The following is a 27,443-nucleotide window of genomic DNA, read 5'->3' on the forward strand; positions in this document are numbered from 1 at the left end:
ACACTCTGTTCGGCATGACCGAAGCAGGAGAGGGCCGGACCGCGATCCCTGGTCTTCAACCGCCCTCCCGGCGGGCTGGTCACTTGGTTCCAACCCTCTGGGCCGGCGCGCACCTGGGTCAGCCCACTTCCGGGGAGGGAGGTGGAGGAGCCCCTCCCCGTCGCCCACCCCCTAGCCCTGCCCTCTGCTCTCACCCTGTGTACCTGGGCCGATCCATTCCCCGGACCCACGGGGGGTGGAGTGGCTCTCAGAGCCACAGTGGGACAAGCAAGTTTCTCCCTGCAAGCTGGACGCGTGCTCTTCATCAACTATGTTTCCTCTAGTTAAAAATCCTAGAATAGGGTAGAGTGGGCTTGGAATAGAGACAAGGAGCGGAAGCGGGAAGGGGAGGAGCAGGCACCCCTCCCAGTCTTGGTGGGGGCCGCGCCCCCTACCCTCCCGGTACCTGGGAGGGGACATGCGGGCGCGACGCGCCCAGACGGCCGCGATGGCGCCTTTGGCCCGCCTGTTCTCCAGTGGACTGGAGTCCTGCCCGGGTACCCTGAGCTGGGGAGCGGTGGTCTTCGTGTGGCTTTTTCTGAGCTCCTTGTGCACAGGTACGGAGCGCGGGGTCCCTGGTGCTGCAGGACGCCGGGAGGGCACTATAGAAGGGCGATGCCTGGAGTTCCACAGCACCCGAGAGGCAGGAGAGCTGGGGGAGGGGGAGCGCAGAGACTAAGACCTCCTGATCCCCAAGGTCTCCGGAGATCCCTGTGTGCCAGAGGGAGAAGAAGTCTCTGTTAGTGCCTGAGAGCGCTCCTCCGCCCTTGTTCAGAGATAACAGGAAGTGAAACTCCCGGGACAGCGAACCCGGGAGCCGCAGGGAGAATGGGACTGTTTGTGGGGTGGGGGTGAAGGACCACCCGATCACTGACAAAGGCGGGGATGAGGACTCGGTAGCAGGTCGAGATTTCTGAGTCTTGGGGTAACAGGGAGAAGGCACCTGAGGGCTGGATCGGACGATTCCTAGGGGGTGAGATCAAGAAGCAGCGCCCAGGCGTCGGGTGGGTGCGGTATTGAAAATTCCCCACCCCCTAACCCAGTCATGTCGTAAGAATATCTGCGTAAGAGTCTGGTGAAACGGACTTATGACCTAACTTGGAAACCATCTTCTGCTGGATCTGATGTTTGTTTGGGCAGGGGGTTTCAGGGGGACTTTATCTTTCAGCAAGCAGTTTTGGCATATTCATTTGAGATGGCTTTGGGTAGGGCAAGGTGAAAGGCTGGTGGTGACATAACTGGGAGTTTAGCTACTATATGGTGAAGCAATCCAAACAACTCCAGAATCACCCTCCCCTCCGCCCCGCCCCCCCCCCCAAAATTCACAAAACCCGGAGTAACTTGGAACACTTGGTTGTTTTTGAAAGGGGGCCTCAAGCACTGTGGGCTTTGGGGGGGCCATTTGGACTTGTCTGTGCAGGCCACAGACCCTTTCCATGAGAGGGTGGCCAAGGGAAGAGGGGACTGGAAGCTGCACTCTGCAGAGACTGTACTTTGGTTAGATGAATGGACAGGATGTTCCAAGGAATCTGGCTGTGTGACCTTGCAGTGGCCACTTCAACCCCCTGGGTCTCTTCAATGGGCATGATTATCAGAGCTGCCTTGAGGATTAAGGAACAATGTGTGCCAGGCACTCTCTAAAACCATACACTTGTAAATGTCAGTGATGTGACGAGTAATGTGGCTTCTTCCCACTGAAGTACTTCCTTGCGCTCATAGCGGTCCCTCTGCTGACTGTCTTCTTGTCCTCAGCCCCCACCAGCGCCATCCAGGTGACTGTGTCAGACCCCTACCACGTGGTGATCCTATTCCAACCCGTGACCCTGCCCTGCACCTACCAGTTGACCACGACCCCCACGGCGCCCATCGTGATCTGGAAGTACAAGTCTTTCTGCCGGGACCGCATCGCTGATGCCTTCTCTCCTGCCAGTGTTGATAACCAGCTCAACGCCCAGCTGGCGGCTGGTAACCCAGGCTACAACCCCTACGTGGAGTGCCAGGACAGCGCACGCACCGTCAGGGTTGTGGCCACCAAGCAGGGCAATGCCGTGACCCTGGGAGACTACTATCAGGGCCGAAGGATCACCATCACAGGAAGTATGTGGGCAGGGGATTGGACGGGGTGGGCTTGAGTTTTGGTGTTGGCTCCCTCTTAGAAGTTCATCAGCATAGGTGTCTGAAAGCACTGGCCAAGGGATGAATTCTTCCTTCTACCCATCCATCCATCCCTTTCTCTAACAGCAAAGATTTATCAAGCACCTAACGTATACCAGGCACCACTTGAGGCCCTGGAAATACAGCAGTAAACAAAATTGTCAAATGCCTTCCCTCCTGGAGCTTGAATTCCAGTGAGACAGACAAATAAGGCAAACACAAGCCTGACAGGCTATGGTTCATGGTGCCACAAAAGAGTCAGACACGACTTAGCAACTAAACAACAATAATAAACACATACTTTCAAGTGCTTAAAGGTAAAGAAAAGTGGGTAATGGAGAGAGAGGCAGGGGTTCTGTAATAATACTTGTAATATCAGCAACAATAAGTAAAATTTATATAAGTAACAGGGGCTTTCCTGGTGGCTCAGTGGTAAAGAATCCACCTGCAATGCAGGAGCTACAGCAGACATGGGTTCGATCCCTGGCTCGGGAAGATCCCCTGGAGGAGGGCATGGCAACCCATTCCAGTATTTCCTGGAGAATCTTATGGACAGAGGAGCCTGGTGGGCTACAGTCCATAGGTCACAAAGAGCAGGACGCGACTTAGCACACATGCATGCATATAACTAATAACCTATAAAAGGCCTCCTGTGTGCCAGGCTCTAATCCAGGTTGATGTGAATTAGCTCACTTAGATGATAATAATGGAGTAAGTAGCTTCTGTTACTGTCACTTTACAAAGACCCAGAGAGTTAAAGTGACTTGCACAGGGTTACATAGCTAGTGGGATTATAAGTCAGCCCTTTGGGGCCTAGTCTCCAAGCTAGTAACCCCTCTGCTTACCCAGGAAGGTCAGCAAAGAACCCACCTGGAGGAGGTGACAGGAGTGAACCGAAGGAGTGAGGGATATTAATGGAGAAAGCCTACATCTTGCCAGGTGCTTTATGCCCATTTTACACTCAGGACAACGGAGTCACAGAGAGATCGAATAGTTCATCTTGGTGCACACATAGTAAAGGTCTGGCACTGAGATTTGAACCTAGCCCTTGTCCTTCACCGTCATGCTCCCTGCTCATAGGAGGTGCCTCTTGGGACCAGGTTAGGGATGGGGAAGTTGTTCATTCATTGATCCATTCACTTGGCATTTATTGGGCATCATCTAAGCGCCCGAAGCTATGGTAGTTGCTGGAGCTAGAGAGGTGATCAGGACAGGTGATCCCTGCTCTCAAGGAGGCGATACTTTCGTGGGATGAAATAGGCAACAAATAAGCAGCAAAAGAGTAAGAGGATTTCAGAGGGTGCTGCCGAGTGCTACAAAGAAACCCCACCTGGGTGATAGGTGATCATGATTCAAGACTGCTGTGAATATAATTTGAAGAGGAACTGGGACTGGGCCTTAAAGAATCCAGTGGGCAGAGAGGAGGGTGATGGGCAGCAGCGGGCAAGGGATAAAGGATGAGTATTTTAATCATGGGCATGGGGGCAGAGGAGGGAAGGGGGCATCCCTTTGTAGACCCCAGGAAACCAGGCCTCAGAGCACACCCCTTCCCTCTCTGTCTGGATCATGGGCAGGGACCCAGCCTCTCAGTCTTGCTTCGGGGAGGGACTAGCCCTGCTGGCCTTGAATTTCCTTGGGCAGCTGTTCATGTGGATAAAAGACTTTTGGCTGGGGTTCAGCCTCTATAAGTCCCTACCCCATAATCCAGGGGCTTCTCCAGCCTGGATCAGGTATGACCGGCCAGCACTGTCAGGACAACTCCCGTACTGAGAGTGCCCTTGAAGGCTGGCTGGAATCGTGTCCCCTTTGCTGAGTCCATCATTGGAGTGACCTTCGGGCTCCATCTGGGGCAGATTCTTCCTGCTCCAGAGGCCCACAGGCCCTGGGTCCGGGTTTGATACAGGCTGTGATTTATAAACATCCATTGTGTGTATGTCCCTTCAGGAAGCCCAGTAGCCACGGGAGCTTCCTCCATTTCAGCTTTGAGGATGGAGAAAAGCAGAGTTGCCTCTGCTGTTCTTAGGGTCACCAGCCACCCAGGTTTCAAAAGTGAAAGTCGTCCTGGGCAAGCCAGAGTGGTGTGCCTCAGCTTGGGTGGTTCCGCTTCCACTTCCGTTGTTCCCCGCTTTGGGTGATGGGGCACCTAGATCGGGGCCCTATTTCTACCTCTTCAGGCTGCTTGGGAACCATGTGCACCCCAACTTGGTAGCGCTGGACCTGAGAGCCCTCTGAGATCACGAGGGCTGCCTCTGCGTTGTGCAGATGAGGAACCAGAGGCCCAGGGAGGTGGAGGGAAGCCCAGCTCCTGTGCCCAGCTGGAGACCTGGCATTTTCTCCCTGTATCTAAAACAATTAGAGCAGTGCCCAGCCCAGGTGATGTCAGGACCAGACCCAGACTGGGAACAGGGTGCGGCCGGGAGGAAGGAGGTGAACTCAGGCCTTAGAAAGGATCAAAAGAAGCCGGAAAGCCATGTTTTTTGTGAGTTTTGAAAACATCATATAGGCCAAACAAAACGCATTGAGGCCCAGATCTGGCCCACAGGACCAGATATCAGCTCCTGGCCTAGGAGCTCTTGGAGTGGGCAGGGGCTGCCTTCAGGCCCCACTCCAGCTTTGGGCAGGGCCCTGGTCTAGGGTTCTGGTTTTAGAGAGGTGCGTTCGGAGTCTGATTCAAAGATACAAGTGGAAAAAATGATGGGCCGGGAGGGCGTTATAGAGAATTCAGAGGATTTGGGAGAATGTAGGTTAGAGTTTTAGGATGATTCCATGAAAGAATATATACAAAGGTACCTAACACATAGTAAAAAATCAATAACTGGGGGCTGGATGCTTGACCATAAAGGAGAATGTCAGTGCCCAAGGTCACCCTGCCTTCCCGTCACTTTAAACTCAGTCACCGCCTCCACGACAGAGGCACTTCCTGTCTGAGTTTGGTACTGCTTGTCACCATCTGAAGCGCAATATGTTTAAATTTTTTATTTGTCTCTCTTTCCAGTTAGGAGCGTGAGCCCTGTCTGGGTGGGGATTCCTAGCTGTCCTCTAGAGCAGTGGTTCTCAAACATGTGGGTCTTAGGGTCACTTTACACACTTACTGAGGTCCTCAAAGAACTTTGTTTTTACAACTATAAAACTGAGAAAAGTTAAACATTTTTTTAATGATGATAAAGTATGCGTGCTGTGCTAAGCCGCTTCACATGCTATGCTAAGTGTCCAACTCTTTGCAACCCTATGGACTGTAGCCCGCCAGACTCCTCTGTCTATGGGATTCTCCAGGCAATACTGGAATGGGTTGCCATGCCCTCCTGCAGGGGATCTTCCTGACTCAAGGATGGAACTCATATCTCTTCTGTCTCCTGCATTGGCAGGTGGGTTCTTTACCACTCGCGCCACCTGGGAAGCCCTAGTAAACTATAGTCTCCATAACATACTTTTATGAAAAAAATAACCATATTTCCCAAAACAAAAAAACTTTAATGAAAATGTATGGTGTTGCTTTTATATTTTTGCACATCTCCTTACAGTCTGGCTGCATAGAAGCTGGATTCTCAAAGCAGCTTCTGCATTCAGTATATTGTGATAACACATGCCTGTAACTTGTGGAAAACTCCACACTACACTCATGAGATTAAGTGAAAAGGGCAAATATCTTACTATTATGGTAAAAATAACTTTGACCTCAGGGACCCTCTGTGAAAACGTCTGGGGAACCCCAGGCTTCACGGAGCACACTTTTGAGAACTGTTGCTCTCTAGTATGGCAGTACCTCAGATACTGCCTGAAACATCAGATGCATTCAATGCGTCAGATACTGAATGACTGTATCATGTGCCTAATTGAGGACAGCCACGTGTCTAGAACACTGAGGAAAGTCAGTGTGAGGAGGAAAGGGGTTCGTTTTCCTGATACTGACCAGGGCCTTGGGACTCCAGGTTCTGCTCACCTGGAGCCCACCTTACCCTGGGGGTGGGCTCATCAGCCCCTAAGCAGGCTGATAGAATTTGGCAGTAGGGCAGGGGAGCTGTGTCAGGGGGGTGGAACCAGCCCTGGGAGGGTCTGAGAACACAGAGCCAGGCCAGAGGAACAGCTGGAGTGCATGCCAAAGCAGGGTGAGCCCAGCACGTGGTGGGGGACAATGAGCAGGCCGGCGTGTTTGGGATCTGGCGAGTAGAGGAGGACGGTGTGGATGAGGCTGGTGTGGTAACCAGTGGTCAGATGGCTCCAGAGGCCTTGTGGGCCAGGGTAAGGCGTTGGAATGTTGTGCTGTCGTTGTTGTTCAGCCACTAAGTTGTGTCTAACCCTTTTGCCACCCCATGGACTGTAACCCACCAGGCTCCTCTGTCCATGGGATGTCCCAGGCAAGAAATCTGGAGTGGGTTGCCATTTCCTTTGCCAGGGGATCCACCTGACGCAGGGATCGAACCTATATCTCCTGCACTGGCAGGTGGATTCTTGATTGCTAAGCCACCCGGGAAGCCCTTGGAACGGTGTAGATAGGCACTGAAAGGAGGTTTTACTATGGATGTGAGGTCTTCTTTCCAAAGAAGGAAGAAGGCTCTGGTTGTTTCATTCCTTTGGCAACTGACTGATGCCCGGGTACTGAAGAGTGTGGCACACACAGTGGCTGCCCTCTGAGCCGTCCTGGGGAAGGGCTGGAGGTCCGTGGGGCAGGTGCTGGGTAGGTCCCCGGGAGCCAGAGCAGCTGGGGAGAAAGGCTGTGAGGATGCTCTGTGAGGATGTCTCTGGCCGTTTCCTGTGGTTACTACCTCCTGTGTGCCACAGGCCCAAGGTGGAGTTGCCCAGCGGGCCCACCCCGCAGAATGGCTGAGGGATTTAACTAATTAGGGCCTGAGGAGTACAGAGGAAACCGGATGTGCGGAAAGACTTTCATTATTGCTGTAATTAACAGGCTCCTTGCCTGGGGCTGTGTCACAGGAGCGTCCCTAGCCCTGGGCCTTGATCTGGAATGTGGGGACTGATAGCTGGATGGAGGAGGGAACTGGTCTAAGTCTCTCCCTCACACCCCCGCCTTCTGCTGGGTGTGGAAGTCTCCTGCTTCCTGGAATCTGACCTGTTTATCTTTGCCTCCTTACCCAGGCCCCAGTCCCTAGGTCTGCCCTAAGCTCCATGGCGGGTCGTGTCAGGGGGCTGACTTTTGTTCTGAGAGGTGGGATGGGGAGGGGAGGGGAGGGGCCATGGGGGGGGTGTGGAGGCCGTAAGCTGACTGGAGTCAGACCATCCCGGCCCACCACCCCCGTTTTCCCCACAGCTATACAGCTCATTAGTAATTTCAGCAGACTGCTCTTTTCTCCAAGACAGGAAAGATAACAGTCCCACCTCACAGACTGCTTGAAGTTCCCCATGTGAAGGGTTTAGAACAGAGCCTGAGAGGTGTCAGGCCCTCAGGATGAGGGATTGAATCCCCCCGCCCCCTTCCCCCCAGGCGCCCCTCACCTGCTTGGCCCTCACCCGTCTACCCCCTGCCACAGATGCTGACCTGACCTTCGACCAGACAGCTTGGGGGGACAGCGGTGTGTACTACTGCTCTGTGGTCTCAGCCCAGGACCTCCAGGGGAACAACGAGGCCTACGCAGAGCTCATCGTCCTGGGTGAGTCTGGGCCCTGAGGGACGGGGTTGGGGATGGGCCTCTCCTGATACTCCTGTGTGTCCGCCCTCTGCCCTCCTGCTCTCTCTCTGTGCTCCGTTGCCTGCTTCGCTCTCCCCCCACAGCACCACCAGTCACTTGGGCTTATCTGTATCCTCCACCCCAGACAGGGACCCCCTCCCCCACCCCGCAACATTTCAAATAAGCCAGAGCCAAACCAGGAGTGGAGAGGAATGGGGCCTCTACCCCTTCCTGGCCTCAGTCCTTAAGCACAGAAATGGTCAGAGTGGATGCGCATTGAGCCAGGAGGGGTAATGGCGTGTGTAACCGAGAGGCTGCTTCACCCTTACCCCACAACTCCCCCTCCCACCAAGGCTACATCTCACCCTGTAGTCCCTCTGCCCTGCTGGGATGGTGCTGTGTGGTTTGCATAGTTAGTGCTCCCCTCAAGCAAACCCTCCCCCCACATGCCCAGGAGTGGCCTGGGATACCCACCAGCAGCCCCTGCCCCACTGTGAGGCCCCCAGCCACGTGTGAAAGGGATGCTGCTGTTAGCCAGATGCTCTGTTCTCGGTCGACACATATAGTCCCATGTGGCACGTGCTATATGTGACATGCTGTTGGGCCACACATTGCCATCATCACACGCATGATGCAAGGTGACCCACGTGTGAACGAGCACACGATGGGGGACCACGCCCCAGGGTGCTCAGATCACGTGACAAGAGTTCATGTCTGGATGACAGAATGCATGCACCCACGGCCCACAGAACTCGTGCGTGTTCTTCCGTAAAATGCAGTCTATATCAGCATGTCTCAAAATTTAGTCTCAGGAGCCAGTTACACTCAGGTTACTGAGGATTTCAAAGAAGGTTTGTTTAAGTTTTTGTGGGTTACATTTACAGTTGCTTGACATGTTAGAAATTGAAACTGGCACACAAGCATTACCATCAGAGCAAATGACATCATCACGTGTGATGGAGCCTCAGGAAAGCTCCGCTGTATCTCTACTGAAGGAGAGTAAAAAGGGCAGTGGCTTAGTTATCTGGAACATGGCTTGGCCTCCGGGATGGGACCACACTTTGAGAACCACTGTTTTACCTGCTGGACGCCCCTTCCTGGGGGCAGGCGGCATGGAGTGCTGATGTACAGCCAGGTGTGTGGACACCCCTGGAGATACAGCACTTGTGCAGCACCGAGTGGTGGGTGGCACCTAAAGGAGGCACCAGCTGGGCCATGAAACTTGCACAGGGGACCTTGGTGGGCAGAGAACCTGGGCCATACTGTGACTTTTATGGGCTGTAAGGCACTTTTAAAAATTGTATTTATTTTTATTTGGCTGCGACGGGTCTTTCTTAGTTGCAAACTCTTAGTTGTAGCATGTGAAATCTAGTTCCCTGACCCGGGACTGAACCCAGGGCCCCTGCCCTGGGAGCAGGAGCATGGAGTTTTAGCCACTGGACCACCAGAGGAGGCCCCCTGGACTGTAGGCACTTTTGCTTTCAAGGGCTTCTTCCTCCAGATTAAAAACAAAAATTCTTTTACAGTTAGATTGTTACAAAGACCATTCATTACTATGTATTCAGTATTGTTACATTTTCTTCTTCAGCCTTTACAAAACAGTTAAGACATTTTCCTGGGCCCTAGTGTACTGTCTTCCTGAGCCTCATGGACTAGGACTGTCCTTCTTACGTGAGATGGTAGGACCGTGTGTTTCTGGAAGAGATGGAATCCCAAACTGAGGTCCCACCTCCTGAGCTCATGGGATGTGTCCTGGCACCCTTCTGGGCAACAGAATCCTCTGTGGGGACAGTGAGTGAGTGAATCATGTGACACAAGCCTTCTCGAAGACAGCACCCACAGGGGATGGGGGTGTGGAGGGCAGGAACCGCATGCTAGGACCCTCCTAGGCACCTATCCCATCTCTTCCACCCTAATGCGCCTGGAGCTGGGCTTCAGGACAGGGATGGCCTGGGCTGGCCCTGGTCAGCATAATCTGTCTCTCTTTTGTCCCTCCAGGCAGGACCTCGGGGGTGGCCGAGCTCTTACCTGGTTTTCAGGCGGGGCCCATGGAAGGTACGGGGGTGGAGTCCCCCTACATACCACCTATTGCTTCTAAGTATTCTCCCCCTTTTCTAAACACAGTTTGCTCGGACCCCACTAATAACCCCACTGATTCCGGGCGTCTAGCGGCCTGGCTCTGGGCTGTGGGTTGGGCTGGCTGGCGAGGGGCCTGGGGTGTAGACAGAGGGCTCCCGTGACTGGTGCCTGTGGTGCTCTTCTAGCGCTCGGGGTCTGGGCAGCTGGCTCTGTCCCCTCTCAAGGCTACAGCCCATCTTCTTCTGGCTAGGTCTGCTCTTGTTTACTGCCTTGTCCAGATGAGCCCAGGGTGGGTTCCCTAACCTTGGGGCGGACCTGGCTTGTAGTGGAGCGGGCATCCCTCTGCGCTGCACCCCAGCCCCTGGCTTGGAGACTCCAACAAGGGCTGGGGTTGCAGCTTCCCCGATGGGCTTTACAGACATGCGCTGCCCTTACCCCCTCCCCCGCCACCCCGCCCCCAGTGCCCACATCCCTATTCCCTCCCAGGCCTCCTGGCTCAGGGCCAGTTCTTGTGTCCCTGCAGACTGGCTGTTTGTGGTCGTTGTCTGCTTGGCGGCCTTCCTCGTCATCCTCCTGTTGGGCATCTGCTGGTGTCAGTGCTGCCCCCATACCTGCTGCTGCTACGTCAGGTGCCCCTGCTGCCCGGAAAAGTGCTGCTGCCCCGAGGCCCGTGAGTACCCCTCACCCGCCGCACGTCCACTCCCACTCGGCGTCTGTCCTGGGTCCAAGGGGAGGAGGCGCCCGTCTGCCTGCCTCCTGGGACAGTGTCACTCTGGAGGTCATGAGGGGAGTAGTTTGGGGAAAAGTGGGCCAAGGAGGACCTGCTCTTTTACATTATCATTTACATACTTCAACTCTTCACTTATTTTTTTACTTTTCATTTATTTCAAGTCTTTCCTTTTGAAGGTATAATTTATGCACAAGGTAAAAAAAAAATTTCAAATAGTACAAAACATTGTTCACCAGGAAGTAAAAGTCCTTTTAAAAACAAAATCTGAAGTGAAAAAGGTCAGAAACCAAGTGAGGTTTACAGCCCCACCAAATTTAAGCACCTTTTAACAACCCACAGCCACATAAGGATGCTGGATTTTTCCACGGATGCTGTGTAAGGACCATCCAGCGCATCAGATTGAGGGCAGGAGAAGAAGGGGATGACAGAGGATGAGATGGTTGGATGGCATCACCAACTCGATGGACATGGGTTTGGGTGGACTCCGGAAGTTGGTGATGGACAGGGAGGCCTGGCGTGCTGCGGTTCATGGGGTCGCAAAGAGTCAGACACAACTGAGCGACTGAACTGAATTGAACTGAGCACATCAGAGAGGGTCTGGGATTAGACATGGGACCCGAGGTAGAGGGGGAAAAAGCAAACAGGAGAGGCGGGAAAGGAAGAGAGAGCCACCTCCCTCCTGCTGCCCCACTTCCCCCCTTGGGGACGTCAGTGCTGCCAGTTCCCTGGTTACCTTCCCAAGAGCACCTCTGTACTCAGTTACTGGGAAGTTTCTATCAACTCTGACATGGAAGTTCTAGACCCAGACATACCTGCTCTCTTGTTCCTTATACTGAAAGTAGGCTGTGAAAACATACTTCTCTACTAGTTCTCAGTGAGGGTGCCTCACTTTTCCTTTGTCATTGTCAAGTTTAGCATATCTTTGGTTGACAGACAGATGACCCTGGAGGCTAGAAAGAAATAACTTTATATGTTAGGAGCACCTAGACTGGGAAACCAACAGAGGTACAGCCCTGCCCTCTCTCATGGCACCTGCTTATTTCTAGGCCAAGAGTGAACACGTGGTAGAAAGAATTACCCAGGTGGCTCAGATGGATGTGTGTTAGCATCCTGATATTTAAGGTTTCCATGCGCCATGACTCCAGTGTAATTAACACAGTCCAGGTTAAAATCATAGGCAGTCATCGCAAGCTTGGGCAGGTGGAGGTTTGAGGCCTGGCTGGACCTCTTTACCTGTTGGGAAGTCCACTGAAGGACTTGCCCTCTCAACCTCAGTTTCCTCCTCTGTAAAATGGGGCCACAGCAGAGCCCGCTGTACAGCATGAGTCAGGATCCGGTGAACTGGTGTGTCCCGCATTTAGAGTGGGGCTTGGCCTACACAGAGCGTTCCACGCCCACAGCTGCCAGACATTGCTGCTGTCAGCATCGGTAATGACCGAGGGCCAGGATGCAAACTAGAGCCCCCACCACTCACACCATGTGACCTCAGGTGAGCAGCTGGTTTCCTCCTCTGCAGGGTCCTGCCATCATGGGGTGTCATGAGCATTAAGGGAAATGCTGTGTGTCAGGGCCCAGCACGGGGCACGGCTCAGACCATGCTGGCTAATTTTCTGGTCACTGACTGAACTCAGCAGTGGGCAACCTGTTTCATCGCTGCCTGGAGAAATCAAATCCACTGCTCTCTGGAGGCCCGCACTGGCCATCTCCTCCCTCTCAACATTTTTAGTTGTGGGCATCTTGCTTATTACTTGCGGGAGTGGGTGTTAGTCCATTTCACAGGTGGGGTGGGATTCCCCCCAGGGGTGCAAACAAGTTTGCAGTTAACCGCGCTAATTAAGGCAGAGACCAGGACTGTGAATGCCAGTCCCAGGGCCCAATTTCCTCCATCCTGAGACCCTGCTCCCCCAAACTGAGATCCCATTAACTCCCCGCCAGAGGCCCTGTTATTTCTGCCACAGCCACAGCCCTCCTGAGCCGTCCTAGAGCAGCAACTCCCAGAGCTAATTATAAAACAGCACATCCGCCAACTGCTGAGGGGCTTCTTCGGTGTGGTGGGGTAAGCACTGAGCCTTCTGCTGCCCAGCTGAATTGGGGTGAAGGGAGCTTTCTAAGCCCGATGCCCCACTCCATTTTCCCAGTGGGGCTTGGCCTACACAGAGCGTTACATCATCTTTGGAGTTCCGGGACGGAAGCAACTTGCCTAGGCCCGTGACTCTGCCTCAGAGCAGCCACCAGACCCCAGCCTCTTGCCCGGGGAGGAGGGTGCTGGGGAGGATGTGCCCTTGAGCTGTCAAGCCTAGAACCGGGCGGGGGCGGGATGGGTGCGGCCCCCAAGGTGGAAACACTAGAGGAGGTGCTTTGCTGGTTGGCTGAGGAAGTGAATGCTGAGGTTCCCAAGACGGCTTCCCATCACCTCGGGGTCTGGAAGACCCTGCAGGGAGGACCCAGCAGGCATGAAAGGGGAGCAGGCATGGGATCCCTGCCCCCAGATGATCCATTTTTCTAGCGCAAGGGCTTGGATGTCAAAGGGAACACTTATTTCTGGCTTGTGGGTCCAACACATTGGTGTTTATCTACAAGATACCTCTGTCCCTGTCGCTCTGTAAGAACGCAGGTCCAGGGTGGCCGTGTCCTATAAGTTGGCAGCAGAGTTTGACATAAAACCTTGTCAGATGCTGGGAAACCACTGTACTGTCAAACAAACTGGCATCCCTGATTGGGGCCGCCGGCGTACACCCTCCCATCCTAAAACTCTTGTGAGAATGGCTCAGGAGGTGTGGACTCAATGCAGCTCATGTCCTCTGACCTCAGGGACCCTATAGCAACCAACCAAGCACCCAGGGAAGCTCTTCAACAGGGGACTGGGGAGAAGACCTGTGGCCCTGGGGCTCTTCTCATGCTGTGTGTTCTCCCCAGTATATGCTGCAGGCAAAGCTGCCACTTCTGGCGTCCCAAGCATTTACGCCCCCAGCACCTACGCCCACCTCTCCCCTGCCAAGACCCCGCCCCCGCCAGCCATGATCCCCATGGGCCCTCTCTACAATGGGTACTCTGGAGACTTCGACAGGAATAGCTCAGGTGAGGCCCTGGGGACAGCCAGGAGTAGCTGGTGGGATGTGGAGGGATGCAGGGAGGCTGGGCATTTGGCTATTAAGGGGTCTGGAGTTGGAAGAGGGAATTGGGGGCAGAAGGCAGGGGGCTGGGAATGCAGGGTTTTGCTCCTGACAGCCAGTCTCCCCCAGTTGGCGGCCACAGCTCCCGGGTACCCCTGCTTCGTGACACAGACAGCAGCGTGACCTCTGGTGAGAACCAATCCTTACGAAGTTGAACATGCCTATAGGGGAGGTGGGGTGGTCAGCATCCAACCTCTGGAACTGATCACCTCCAACTCCTGTCCCTAGAGATCCGCAGTGGCTACAGGATTCAGGCCAACCAGCAGGACGACTCCATGCGGGTCCTATACTACATGGAGAAGGAGCTGGCCAACTTCGACCCTTCTCGACCCGGGCCCCCCAATGGCCGTGTAGAACGAGGTAAGCCTTAGGATCTGAGGGATTCTTGAGGGGGCTGGGGGAAGCAGGTCTCCCTGATAACTGCCCAGGGATGCTTGCTCCACATCCTGAACACAATCCCTCATTCCCTACCATGGCCACAGTGAAGTGTACAGAACCCTGCAGATCATCACTAAATAGGTGAGAAGCCTGGGGCTCCCTTGAGAATGTATGAGCCAAATGAGTGACACTACTGGGCCCCGGGGCTCCTGACATTAGGTCCTGACCGCCTCCCACCAGTAAGAGACACCTTCCTTCCCTACAGCCATGAGTGAAGTCACCTCTCTCCACGAAGACGACTGGAGATCCCAGCCTTCACGGGGCCCTGGCCTCACCCCCATCAGGGATGAGGAATGGGGTCACCACTCCCCCCGGAGTTCCAGGCGGTGGGAGCAAGAGGCCCCCCTGGAGCGGCCAGGGAACAGCCGAGGTGCGGGGCGGCCCCGAGCCCGCTCTGTGGATGCTCTGGATGACTTTACCCGGCCGGGTTCTGCTGAATCAGGGAGGAGATCTCCCCCAAGCAGTGGGAGGAGAGGCCGGGCCTATGCACCGCCGCGAAGTCGCAGCCGCGATGACCTCTATGACCAAGACCAAGACGACTCCAGGCACTTTCCACACTCCCGGGATCCCCACTACGATGACTTCAGGTCTAGGGACCAACCTCATGCTGACCCTCGGGCCCGCTACCAGCGCTCCCGGGACCCTCAGGATGATGGCTCCAGATCCAGGGACCCCCCCTATGACGGGCGGCTACTAGAAGAGGCCTTGAGGAAAAAGGGGCCAGCGGAGAGGAGGCCTTACAGGGAGGAAGAGGAAGAAGAGGCCTACTACCCTCCAGCGCCTCCCCCTTACTCTGAGACTGACTCCCAGGCTTCACGGGAGCGGAGGCTTAAGAAGGTGAGTGATAAGGCCCTAAAAGCCTTCCTGGACTCTTCTCCAGTCCTCCCTGGCTCACATCCGTCTTTCTTTTTCCTTTGCAGAACTTGGCCCTGAGTCGGGAAAGTTTAGTCGTCTGATCTCAACATTTTGTATGTAGTTTTTGTACTTTTTTTTTTTTAATTGGAGGGATCATTGATGATCTCGTAAAACTAATAAAACTTCTGATCACAAGTCTTGAGTCTGGAGGAAAGCATTTGTTTTGCCGCGCGAGGTGGGGAGCCCGGACAGCTGCTGTGTGTGTCTGCAAAAGGCCGCATGTCCAGTTCTCTCATGGGACCTGTGTCCTGAGCCAGGAGGAGAGGACCGGCTCTGCCTTCTCCGACTCTCCACCGCCCGGAGTACGTGCCCCACGCTAGCTCCGCCCCGCCCTGCGTGCGCGCTCCGGCCCCGCCCAGACGTGCGCATGCGCCTGGGGTATCCGCTTTCGCGCATTTCAGTCCGGTCGACGGGGGCGCGCGTGCGCGCTCCCCCCCAGCCACCCAACGCCCCCTCCCCCGCGCCCCCCCCCCCGACCTACTTTACTGTCTCCAAACCTAGCCGCCTGCCTCGTCCCCGGCGACCAGAGGCCTTCTTCCAGGTCCCCCGTTGTTCCATCCGGGCCCACGTTCCACTCGGGCGGCCCGCCGGCGGGTGCCGGGAAACGGCAGCGGCGACCTCGCTCCCAGCCGAGACCTGGGCCCGCGCGCCCGCCCTCCGTCGGAGACAGACAGCGCGCGCGCTCCCCAGGGGCTGCCCTCCCCCCTCGCGCGCGTCGGCCCCGGGCTCGCGCCGCCGCTGCCGCCGCGCGCGCGCAGCTCAAGTAAAGGAGGAAAAAAAAAAGGGGGAAAAAATAGAAAGCGGCGGCGGCTGCAGCAGCGATCCGCCGCCGTACTGGGCCAGGCCGGGCGGCGGACGCGCAAGCCGGCGATCTGGGGGAGAGGCGGAGGCCATCCAGGGCGGGCCGGGTTTAAAAAAAAAGTCGCGGCGGCGGCTACTCAGAGAAGGAGGCCCAAGGGCCGCGTGCAGCGGGCAGGGGGCGGCTGCGCTGCGTCCCGGAGCCTAGAGCCGCCGGGAGCCGGCCGGCGGGCGAGCAGGCGGAGGCGGCTGCTGGAGCAGCAGCGGCGGCGGCGGCGGCGGCGGCGGCATCTCCTCCTCACATGACCCCACTGTTTGTCCCCGTGATCAGCGCGAGCGGCTCCCGTGTCTCCTCCGTCCCCTCCTGCCGCGCGGCGTGAGCGCCGGGCTCGGGGCCCCCCCGGCCGCCCGCCCCCTCCCCTCCCTCCCCTCCCCTCCCCTCCCCTCCCCCCCGGGCCCGGCGCCCCCCCCACCCCCACCCCCCCCATGGACATGCTGGACCCGGGTCTGGATCCCGCTGCCTCGGCCACCGCTGCTGCCGCCGCCAGGTAAGGGAGCTCGGCCGGCCCGTGCCCCCGCGCGCCCTGGCCCCGGCCCTTCGGCCTGGCGACCGGGCCGCCATGATCCCGAGCGACCGCCCGGCCCAGCTCAAAATGGAGGCCGCGAGGGAGGGGGAACCGGCACATATACCCCCGGTCCCCGGTCCCCGAGGGGCCGCTGTCGCAGACTGGGCTGGGCGGGATGGGGGCCCTGCACCTGGGCGAAGGGGCGGGGGCGCGGGCAGCCCTGATCCCCTCTTCTTCCTGTGCTTCCCGCAGTCACGACAAGGGACCCGAGGCAGAGGAGGGTGTCGAACTGCAGGAAGGTGAGTGCTCGCGGGGCCCACCAGGGCCGCGAACTGCGCCCGGGAGGGCACTGGGGGCGCCCTGGCTCGCGCCACCTCTGACCATCCCTGCGACCCTCTGACCGCAGGCGGGGACGGGCCTGGGGCGGAGGAGCAGACGGCGGTGGCCATCGCCAGCGTCCAGCAGGCGGCGTTCGGCGACCACAACATCCAGTACCAGTTCCGCACAGAGAATAATGGAGGACAGGTGAGGCTACGGGCCCGGAGCCCGGCGGGCAAGTGGAGGGCTGAGTCCCGGACGGGCGGGCAGGCGAGCGGGCTGGGAGGGGCTCGGACCTGGCCCCTGCCCGGGCCCCAGCGCGGGTCTCGCTGCTCTGCCGCCCCCTGCAGGTGACGTACCGCGTAGTCCAGGTGACTGATGGTCAGCTGGACGGCCAGGGCGACACAGCAGGCGCCGTCAGCGTCGTGTCCACGGCTGCCTTCGCGGGGGGGCAGCAGGCTGTGACCCAGGTGGGTGTGGATGGGGCCACCCAGCGCCCCGGCCCCGCTGCTGCCTCTGTGCCCCCAGGTCCCGCAGCGCCCTTCCCACTGGTAGGTGCCCAGCATCCTCTGGGGGGATGGAGAAGGGGCCCTGGACACTGACTTTGTTCTTGGGGAGCGCCAAGGGGGTGGGGCACGTGGGACTAAGATGCTGCCTTCAGGCCCTCAGGTCAGATCTCTTGTTCTGCACGGTGAAACCTGGGGCAAGACCTTCGGAACATCGTTTTCTGTTTGTTTTGTGAAATGGGAATCATGGTCACAGGGCACTCTCTTAGAGTTAAAAGTGGGTCAGCTCCCCAAGTGATTGCTTAGTATCTGTCAAGTTCCAGGGCTGTGAGACACAGGGCAGAGTGGGACACAGGGGTTCCCCACTCTCTGTAGAGAATGCAGTAAACATCAAATATGGTGGCTAGGGGATGGATTGGGAAGCAAAGATGGCTAAGGGTGGCCTCTGTCCTCCTGCTCCCTAGGCTGTTATCCAAAATCCCTTCAGCAATGGTGGCAGCCCGGCTGCTGAGGCTGTCAGTGGGGAGGCCCGGTTTGCCTATTTCCCAGCGTCCAGTGTGGGAGATACCACGGCTGTGTCCGTACAGACCACAGACCAGAGCTTGCAGGCTGGAGGTAAAGGAAGGAAGGGGCCAGGGCGGAAGGCAGGGGAGGCAACAGGCCTAGCAGGGAGGGAAGCTCCCCCCCAACCCCTAGCCAGTTCTGACTCTGCCCCCAGTTTTAGTGCTAACCCCCACTTTCCTTGCAGGCCAGTTCTATGTCATGATGACGCCCCAGGACGTGCTTCAGACAGGAACACAGAGGACAATTGCACCTCGGACACACCCCTACTCCCCGTATGTGCAGGAGACCTGGTCCCAGGAATAGGGGACACTGGGAGGGCCTGTTGTGGGCACCCAAGGAAGAGGAGGTTTTCCTGGGATGGGAACCAGGCAGTTGAATACACAGCAGGCAGTTGGTGTATTTTTTGGTCAGCTTTTGCTTTTCTAGTTTAAGTAAAGAAAATACCATTTTCTCTCTCTCTTTGTCTCTACATGTCGATTTGTTTTGCAGAGATCATTTTTAAGTCTGACTCCTTAATAAATGTTTGGACACACGGGCTGGAGGTAACGTGTACCCATTTTTTCCATTCTCTTCTAGGAAAATCGACGGGACGAGAACGCCACGGGATGAGAGAAGGAGAGCTCAGCACAATGAAGGTAAGGTCAGGCAGGAGCTGCTGGGCCTCATGGGCTCAACCCCAGCTGGGTGATTGGAGTCACAGATCAGTGGCCGGGTTATTGATCCAAGTGCTCGAGAGGTGTTGGTTGAATGCTGGGAAGGCAGAAGCAGAGAGGCTACTTGTCAGGAGCAGATATAGGCAGGAGGCGTGAGCTGTAGTGTATTTGTCTCCCTGGCTGGTGACTCTAAAGTAATGACCAGCAGTTTAAATGGCGAGTTTCACATTCATGTGTGGATTTTCTGCTCCTCTGGGAAAGTTGGGCTGCTCTGGCGCGGCTGGACCTGCCTTCCCATGTGGCAGCTGGTTTGCTCAAGCCACCCAACCCCACTGCTGGCCTGGCTTCCAGAAGTAGCTCTGATCTGAGAGAAAGTACATCTGAAATGAAATTGCGGGCAGTCTGTGTCTCTGGCTGAGGCCGGAGCATAAACATGTCTAGGGAACACTTCCACCCAAATAGCCGTCATTTGGCAGATACATCCTTAAGGAGGATTCTAGGCTGGGCAGTATGTGCCCTGTGCTAGGTACGGGACCTAGACTGGAATGTTTAGGAAACTCAGGGTGGCTCAAGGTAGTGTGTGACTGAACACGGACTGGAGGAGCAGGTGATATTTCCCCAGGGAGGTGGCCTTTAGGAGTGCCTGTCCACCAGAGGGAAGCACAGGAAGTCAGGGTGGAGAAGGGTTGCTCCGGGGGTGCTGGTTTGGTTGCAGCAGAGGTTCCTTGTGGAGTGCTTGGGAGGGCCAAGGAGGGCCTGAATGTCAGGGTGAGGCCTTGAGAGTCCTCACTGTGTTTGATGGGGGGTGGCTGACGCAGCTATGCTCTGAGCGGCTCAGTGAATTCAGACCTTTACTCAGCATATATGTGCTAGGTGCCAGCCCCTGTTCTAGGCCTCAGATACACCCAGATAATGGAACAGGCACCTTGTTCATTCTGGTGGGAGAGACAGAAACTACACAAAGGTGCAATAAGAGGTCAGGGAACGTAAGTCATGTGTCATATGAAGGAAGATAAGGCTGGTAAGGACTTGGAGGGTTATGGTGGCAGGGAGCTTTGTGGGTCTCTCTAGAAGTGACGCTTGAGCAGGCGCCTGAATGGGCTGGCCACAATCCTGAGGAGGAGTCCCAGACAGTGAGGGATAAGCAAGTACAAACACCCAGCCCGAGCTGGAACAGACTCGGTGTGATTGAAGAAGAGCAGAATTCAGGAAAGGAAAGGGGAAGTTGGCAGAGTCATGGGAGGACTGGCCAGGGCCAGATCACATGGGTCTTGTCACAGGCCCTCCCAGGGCCCCCACTCCTGGATCTTTGTGCTGGTTCGAGGGGAAGTCAACAGAGGGGTTGTTTATGGAGACTGGATACTAAGGGTGACGGGATGCCAGAAGCTAGGAAAATAGGAGGTGACTGCACCTGTGGGCCTCAGACAGGACAGGGCATGAAAGGGGGTCAGGGGAGGGGACAAGCTGTAGGGGAGAAGAGGCCAAGGCTGAAGAATCAGGATTTTATGATGGGGTCAGGTTCATTTAAAGGGAAGCAGTGAGCATGAGCTTGCTTTTGGGGTGTGGTGGGTTTGAGGGGTCTCCTATTGGCTCCCGGGCAGTCCCAGCTCTGCTACATACCAGTCGTGTGACCTTGGACTGGCTCTTCATCTCTGTGCCTGTTTAGTCCTGTGTACGAATGTGTTAACATGACTACCCCAGAGGCTCATGGTGAGGGTGCAGCGCGTTGAGACGTGAGCCCTCAGCTACCCCCAGGCTAGTGTGCTACCTGCTAAGACCACAGCAAACAACTCTTGGAAGATGAGCCAGTCACTCTCCACCCTGCTGTCACTGTGCCTCTCACTGGGTTAATCCAGCTCCAAAGTCTTGACTCTTCCTCATCCTATAAAAGTCAGTCCTGCTCATGACCTTGCCCTTTCTGACCAGCTGCAGCCAGCCCACTCTGTCCTAACCTGCAGAACATTTGACCCACCCTCTGCCCGGCAGCCTCCCTGTACCCTTGGCAATCTGGCTCATTTCTCTACCAAAACGGCTCCATTTAAGGTCACCCGTGATGACCTCATTGCCAAATCCACTGGCTTCCTTTCCTGCCTGCACTCCAAGCATCTGGCCCTGCCCGTTCCCCTCCTCTCGGGAACGTTCCTTTCTGCTCTCCTTGCCCTGGTTCTCCTTCCGAGCCTGTTCCAGAGGGCAGGGCTTCCTGGTCACCTGGAAGGCTTGTTAATGATCACCATCTCTAGGTCATCTTCACGAGATGCTGAATGGGTAGGTCCGAGGGTGTCTGGGAGTCTGCACTAAAACCAGTTCCCCAGGTGACTCTTCATGATGGGTAAAGTTGGGAAGCTGCTTTTTCTGTTAGTATCTCTTGGGGTCCAGCCCCTTCTTCCAGTGGTCAGGAGAGTGAAACATCAGGCCCGGGGACAGTCAGTCTCCCCTAGTCCCTATCTCCAGATGTTGGTGTGTGTCATTTCTCCCAGGAGAGGGTCTGTGGGCTTTCTCCAGAAAAGTATGTGACTCCAAAAAGATGTGACTGTTCCCTGATGTCCTCCCAGGGCTCCCCCACCCCGTGCACTGCCAACAGCTGTCTTTCTGCTCCATCTCTCTCGTGCTCCTCCAGACCCATATTTTGGGATGCTCGTTCCAAATTTCTATTGCTGGTTGTTCTTGAAGCATCTCACACTCAACTTGTCCAAACCAGAACCTGCCGTTTTCCCTCCTTCCCAAAGCCTCCTTCTTCCAGAGCAGCAAGAGGGATCCCTGTCATGATTACCCAAGCCAGTCCTGAGAGCCAGGCCACTTCAACTCTGCCCTCTTCGTCCCTCACAGCCACAGGACCCGAGACACTGTGCCAAAGTGGACCTCCAGTCGACCTTTTCTGCTTTTCCCTCTTTGCCATGTTTCTTGATACCACAGGGGCCCATCTCTGGGCCGCAGGCAGATGTCTTCAGGGCCCCAAGGAAGTCAGTATACCTGGTGTAGCAGAAAGGGGAGTGGTGGTCCCCAGCAGTGACTGGGGGCCAGTGTGTCTGTCCTGCCTGAAGGGTGATCTCACAGTGCCCGCTGTTGCTGCTGTGTCAGAATTTGGGCTCACTACTCAACCTCTGAAGAAGCCAGAAATCCAGATCTTTACGTGAAAACTGATTGCTTAGTTGCTTTTTCTATTTCTTGGTTCCTACTCATACTATGACCAATTTATTTGTTCTGCTTAATTGGGGTTTAGTTTGCTGGGTGTCTTCCCCCAGCTTTTTAAGACGATTTTTAAACCTTTCTTTTTTCTCAATACAAGCCTTTATAGTTGCAGATTTCAGTCTTATACTGCTTTAGCATCCTCCCATTTGGATACTTGTGTTTTCTTGTTATTCAATTTGGAATGTTTCTTGTTTTCCTGATTATTTTTTCACTGACCCATGGGATTATTTAGAAATGTGTTGTTTAACTTATGAATGTTTATGGGCTTTCTGGATATCTTTTTTTTTTTTTTGAACATTTATCTATTTGGCTGCTTTGGGCCTTTGTTGCATCATGTGGGATCTTTAGTTGCGGTGCCCAGACTCTCTAGTTGTGGCGTGAGGGCTTAGTTGCTCCACAGTATGTGGGGTCTTAGCTCCCCAAGCAGGGGTTGAACCCACCTCGCCTGCATTTGCCAGGCAGATTCTTAACCACTGGGCCACCAGGGAAGTCCCCTGATATCTTCTTGTTACTGATTTGTAAATGAGTTTTGTTGTGATCAGAGAACATACTCTGTATATAACTTAAGTCCTTTGGAATTTATTGAGACTTTATTTTATGGCCCTAAATACAGTCTATCTTGGTGAAAGTTTCTGTGTGTGCTTGAAAAGGCATATCTGCTGATGTGTGTGGAGTGTTCCATCAGTGGTAACTAGGTCAAGCTGGCTGACAGTGTTCAGATTTTCTGTCTTCATTTCTTTGTCTACTTGTTTTGTCAGTTACTGAGGAGTGTTGATATCCCTAGTTATATTTGTGGATTTGCCCATTTCTCCCATCAGTCCTGGCAGATTTTGCTCTAAATTGTGTTTTAAATGTTGTATGGCTGTGACTTAAGCCTTCTGAAGAACAGACGTGGCCTTGGTTTTAACTGGTCTTCCTCCGTTTCAGTTGTGCCGAAGTGGTCTCCCCAAGCCACAGGCCTGACCGCATGCCAAGAAGGGCCCCAGACTCGAGGGCCTAGACCCCTCGGGGAAGAGAACACAAGGTCCAGACCCACTGACAGGGCATTCAAGGCCTTCACAACCTATTTCTGCCACCCTTTCCAATCCCCCTGCCCCAACTCCTGCGCCCGCCAAAGTGTTTCCATGTCGCCTGTTCTGGGTTCATGATGCCTGTCTGCCTACTGCCCTTCCTCTCAGAAACCAGCCCCATCTTTCCGTTCTAAACCTTTCTCTGAAGAGACAGTCCACCCCACTCCACGCTGAAAGCAGTACTCTGCCCTGGCATTCCCCAGGCACTGGGTACTGTCTTCAGTTGTAACTCCCCAGTCTGTGGTGTCAGTGTCTCCCATTCACGTGAATTTCACCTTGGTGCTGTGAGTGCTGGCATGACAGCGGTTGAGTCCGCCATGGACTGGCCTCGCAGAGTGCCCTGCACACAGTAGGGCAAGCAGTAAGTTTTGAAGAAGTGAATACGAGCTAGAGGTGTCCCCTACCCCCTGCCCAGCCCCCAGTGAGGAAGCGAGGAGTGGGCATGGGATGCGGCTGCAGCATGGGACCCAGGCTCAAGGATGCCAGACTGCAGGAGGGTAGCAAAGGGCAGCTGTCTGCTCGCAAGCTCCTCAGTTGGCACCTGAGAATGGATGTGGAGGCTGGGCCAGACTCTTAGCTCAGCTGCTGTTCGGGGCCACAGAGTCCCCAAAGACCGTAAGACATGGCCGCCCTGGCTGGGAAGGTTTACTCACCAGGGTAGTGATGGGGCACGTGGCTGTGTACTCACTGACCCCAGGGCCAGGGTCAGGCGAAGCTCGATACCAGGCAGTATTCTTATCCCTGTGGTAAAGGGAGGTTGTGGGCGGCAAGAGAGGAGAATGAGGGAGGAAGCAAGTCCATGTGGGAGGGTGTTGTCACCCAGGCCAGAGTGGGGGCACTTGGAAGGACTGGTCAGCAGCGAGAGGACAAAAGCAAGCGCCAGGGGAAGACAGTCGGGTCTTCCTCTAGTGGCCAGGCACGTTCTTTGAGGGAACAGCTGGGTTGAGGGGCAGTGCTGGCCTCAGGAGGAGAGGGGGTCAAGGGCAGCCTTCTGGCCCACCCTACTTTTCTCACTCACATCCGGACCCTCTCCCCCAGTCACCCAAACCTGAGAAAATACCCTCCTTTCCAAATCCCACCCACAGTCTCCCCTCCCTATAGTGACCACCTGCATCTGTCCATGAACTGCCTTGGCAGGAGGGTGAGACTGTGGGGCCAACTGGGCTTTCTTGTGTGTCCCTAGCAGTGCCTCGTACTGTGCTCAGAAGGTGAGGAAAGGCTGGGACAGCTTTCTCAGCGAGCCCTAAACCAGGGGTCTCAGGCTGCAGTGCAGGCAGCCCTCAGGCCACTGTCATAAGTGCAGGGGCAGCTGCCACTCAACTCAGCAGACAGAGTGAGACAGAGCAGACAGAGTGTTATAAAGTAAATCACACATCTGGACTTTCCAAGTAAAATCTGCCAGTAGCTTGTCAAACCTGGCCTTCAAGATAGGGTTCGCGGTATTTCTGGGTGACCCAGTGCCCTGATGACGGGCCAGGCCCCTGAGAACTGCAGTGCCAGCTGGGGAAGCTGAGGCTTGCTGCCGGGGCCATGGAGAAGGAGTGTAAGTGGAGTGAGATGTGGTCAGACTGGGATTTTAATGATGAAGAGAAAAACAGGACTGTGGGGTCCAGAACTCGGGATACATGAGTACCGTCATGGAGAATCAAGTTCAGGGACTGTGGGGACCAGAAAGGTTCATCCGGGTCCTGTGTAAAGGGGCTCTGGCCCCTTCTTGCCTGCCAGGGACACATGCCCACTGCACCACAACTCCTTTTTTTCAAAAAAGGCCAGTTGTTATGTGAACTTTTCTAACTTTTAAATGTTGACTCAAATTTTTCAAAACCTGCTGGGCCAACCAACAGAACAAACCCCGCAGCCCCTCAGCTGTCGATGCTGCCCTGAGGGTACATGTGGCACTTGAGAGTGGCGCTTGAATTTCTCGGTTCCTATTGAGGAACCATGTGGAGCGGGCTGGAGCCGGCTGCCTGGGTTCAGGTCGGGCCCCTGCACTTGCTGGCCATGTGGCCTTGGGCGGGCCTGGCTGTGCCTCGGCGGCCTTGGCTCTCGTGGCATCTGCCTCGGGAGGTGACTCGCCTGGGCACAGAGGGAGCATGCTGGACACAGCCTTGTTCCTACTGTTCTCGCCGCAGTGGAGCGGAGGCGGAGGGACAAGATCAACAACTGGATCGTCCAGCTTTCAAAAATCATTCCAGATTGTAATGCAGATAATAGCAAGACAGGAGCGGTGAGTATCCCCCTGGTCCCCCAACACCCTTGTAGAGAATCTGTCTTGAGTGCTGGGCGCGGGAGTCGTCTCGGGCTGAGACGACTGGTGGGCATCGGCTGCCAGGCAGTGCTCACTGATGCTCATGCCCACCACTCCCCAGAGTAAAGGAGGGATCCTGTCAAAGGCCTGCGACTACATCCGGGAGCTGCGCCAGACCAACCAGCGCATGCAGGAGACCTTCAAGGAGGCCGAGCGGCTGCAGATGGACAATGAGCTCCTGCGGCAACAGGTGAGCCACAGGGCTGGGAGGGCAGGGACGGGGGGCGCCCAGGAACCCCAGGACGCGGGGAGCCAGCTCTGGCTGCTTGTCCCCCGTCGTGTCTGGCAGATCGAGGAGCTGAAGAACGAGAACGCCGTGCTCCGCGCCCAGCTGCAGCAGCACAACCTGGAGATGGTGGGCGAGAGCGCCCGGCAGTGACACCACCTACCATGCGGCGGGGGCCGCCTCCAGGCCCCCACCGTCCCCTTCCCCAGCCCTTAGCACAGAGAGGGACAGACGCCCCTCCCCCAGCTGCGTTTTTTATAGTAGATTTTTAACAAAAAAATGGGGAGAAATAATGCATTTCTGTGGATAAGCGCCCACCGCCCTCCTCAACTTGGAAACCATATCCCCTCCCCCATTTGTCCGTCTCCCTTCTCCCGGCCCCCACTCAACCCGGCACTTCTGGTGGTCTCACCTGGAGGCCAGAGGGAGGAGGACAGAGCCCCTGCCACACCCCGCTGCCTCCTCGGACTCCCGAGGTACTGAGACCAGGGTGCTTATGGGGAGGAGGGGGTCCTGCGGGGGGCCTGGACCCAAGCAGGGAGGCCACGTCCCACCCCACCTCTTGTTTCTGGAACCCTGCTCCCCTCTGGGTGTGTGAGTGCGTTCTAATTTTCTTTATGGAAAAAATGGACAAAAAAAATAGAGAGAGAGAGGTATTTAACTGCAATAAACTGGCCCCATGTGGCCCCGCCTTGTCTGTCTGTGTATTTGTCCATCTCAGATGTGGGGAGGGGGTCTGGGGTCTATGCAGGGCTCCCGGGGACAGGCCCTCGCTCTTCCGTTCGTGGCTGTGTACCAGTCCCGGCCATCCCGCGCCGCCCGGTACCCAGTCTGTTGGTTGTACAGATGGAGGAATTAAAGGATGAATAGTGTCTTTGAGGCCCCAGGTGGTGCATATGTGGTGTGGGGGGCAGGGGGAGCCAGGGTCAAGGATATGCCACATGTTTTTGAAGGAGAGGCTGGGGTCTTGCATGTCACCAGTTCCTAAAAACAGGACTATCTCCTGACCCTACCCTTCTGGGCTAATGCCCTCCCCTCTGCACTAGCCAATGGTGGGGCCTGGCCTTGAGCCCCCCACCCTCAGGGAGGGCAGATGGCCAGGAAGCCAGGCTTGGCCCGTCAGCCTGTCGCCTTGCACTGCGACTCTGGCGCCTGTGCTGTGACCCCTGCCCCTGGTTGATGATGAAACCTGGCCTGAGCTGAGATGATGCAGTGATGCCTGGGGGGTGCTGCTGTGTCTCCCTGTGGGTGAGCATGCAGCCCCCATGCAACTCCAGCCACTCCCAGAATCTAGGTCTGGTCACCTTGCTGAGCTTGCCACCCCGCACCCATCCCAGAGACCCCCGGCTGCTTTCTTCCTTCCCTCTGAGAGCCCCGTCTCCTGTCCTGGCCTTTCCTCTGTTGGAGAGTGAAGCTGTGTGCAGCTGGGGGAGCCTAACAGATGGCAGGAAACTTACTTCCCAGGGTCCCCTGTTTTCATGCTTTTCGAGTGGGCCTTGGCAGCAGTTCAGGGCCAGGAAGAAGAGTTCATTCCTTGGCAGCACCTCCTCCCTCTGGCCTCCAGGTGAGACCACCAGAAGTGCCGGGTTGAGTGGGGGCCGGGAGAAGGGAGACGGACAAGCTCGTAGGGTTGTCACTGGGTGGCCTGGGAGTGAGAGAGAGAATATGGCCAAGGACCTATCTCTGAAGTCACGATCTGCTGTTCCCTTGGGCTGTGAGCACCCTAAGATGGTTCAGGTCGTACGTAGCAGTGAGATTGCCACAGCCAGGCATCCTTGGTTCAGCTCCTCTTCCATCATATGCAGGAAGCCAGCCCTCCAAAGAAAAGCCTGATTTGTAGTGTTTGCCAATGTCTGTGGTGTAAGTACACCCACCAGTGTGGGTTTCAAGGTGCCAACATGATGTTCCCGACTGGAGTTGGGATGCACATGGTGTGCTCATTGAGCCTGTACAAGTGTGGTTCAGCAGACCCACCGTGCCCTCTTGTGTTTTCTGGAGGCAGGAAAGCCTGGTGCTGAGGACACAGGACCCAGGCCAGAGGCCCAACTCTGCCTCTGGCTGACCAATCTTTGGCAGTGTCTTAAATCTTTGCC

The 27,443-nt window shown here is 55.8% G+C and overlaps 2 protein-coding genes across 4 annotated transcripts; both read left to right on the forward strand.

Moving 5' to 3' along the window:
* The first annotated feature begins 262 nt into the window (after window positions 1–262).
* LSR (lipolysis stimulated lipoprotein receptor) lies at window positions 263–15,287 on the forward strand. 2 transcript variants are annotated; one of them, XM_055552355.1, is made up of 10 exons: window positions 263–596; window positions 1,792–2,136; window positions 7,680–7,799; window positions 9,816–9,872; window positions 10,420–10,566; window positions 13,543–13,704; window positions 13,869–13,928; window positions 14,028–14,159; window positions 14,443–15,074; window positions 15,158–15,287. In XM_055552355.1, the coding sequence occupies exons 1-10, from the start codon at window positions 458–460 to the stop codon at window positions 15,191–15,193; spliced, it is 1,830 nt and encodes a 609-aa protein (XP_055408330.1). In that variant the 5' UTR covers window positions 263–457; the 3' UTR covers window positions 15,194–15,287. The 2 variants fall into 2 exon arrangements, with proteins under 2 accessions (XP_055408330.1, XP_055408331.1); XM_055552356.1 differs by lacking the exon at window positions 9,816–9,872 and having other exon boundaries at window positions 266–596.
* A 1,140-nt stretch (window positions 15,288–16,427) lies between these two features.
* USF2 (upstream transcription factor 2, c-fos interacting) lies at window positions 16,428–26,047 on the forward strand. 2 transcript variants are annotated; one of them, XM_055552749.1, is made up of 10 exons: window positions 16,428–16,498; window positions 16,769–16,815; window positions 16,923–17,041; window positions 17,185–17,385; window positions 17,805–17,955; window positions 18,089–18,176; window positions 18,481–18,539; window positions 24,949–25,043; window positions 25,186–25,314; window positions 25,414–26,047. In XM_055552749.1, exons 1-10 carry the CDS (start codon window positions 16,437–16,439, stop codon window positions 25,501–25,503), a joined length of 1,041 nt encoding a protein of 346 aa, XP_055408724.1. In that variant the 5' UTR covers window positions 16,428–16,436; the 3' UTR covers window positions 25,504–26,047. The 2 variants fall into 2 exon arrangements, with proteins under 2 accessions (XP_055408724.1, XP_055408725.1); XM_055552750.1 differs by having other exon boundaries at window positions 17,185–17,304.
* The last annotated feature ends 1,396 nt before the right edge of the window (window positions 26,048–27,443 follow it).

This window comes from Bubalus kerabau, chromosome 17 (assembly GCF_029407905.1).
Source record: "Bubalus kerabau isolate K-KA32 ecotype Philippines breed swamp buffalo chromosome 17, PCC_UOA_SB_1v2, whole genome shotgun sequence".
Lineage (NCBI taxonomy): Eukaryota > Metazoa > Chordata > Mammalia > Artiodactyla > Bovidae > Bubalus > Bubalus kerabau.

Excerpts from the sequence above, each read along its gene's own strand:
- LSR (XM_055552355.1), top strand. The coding sequence starts at position 458 with ATGCGGGCGCGACGCGCCCAGACGGCCGCGATGGCGCCTTTGGCCCGC. Across the intron at positions 2,137-7,679 it reads AAGGATCACCATCACAGGAA|ATGCTGACCTGACCTTCGAC; the intron begins GTATGTGGGCAG and ends CCCCTGCCACAG. Across the intron at positions 13,705-13,868 it reads CTTCGACAGGAATAGCTCAG|TTGGCGGCCACAGCTCCCGG; the intron begins GTGAGGCCCTGG and ends AGTCTCCCCCAG.
- USF2 (XM_055552749.1), top strand. The coding sequence starts at position 16,437 with ATGGACATGCTGGACCCGGGTCTGGATCCCGCTGCCTCGGCCACCGCT. Across the intron at positions 16,499-16,768 it reads ACCGCTGCTGCCGCCGCCAG|TCACGACAAGGGACCCGAGG; the intron begins GTAAGGGAGCTC and ends TGCTTCCCGCAG. Across the intron at positions 17,956-18,088 it reads CCAGAGCTTGCAGGCTGGAG|GCCAGTTCTATGTCATGATG; the intron begins GTAAAGGAAGGA and ends CTTTCCTTGCAG.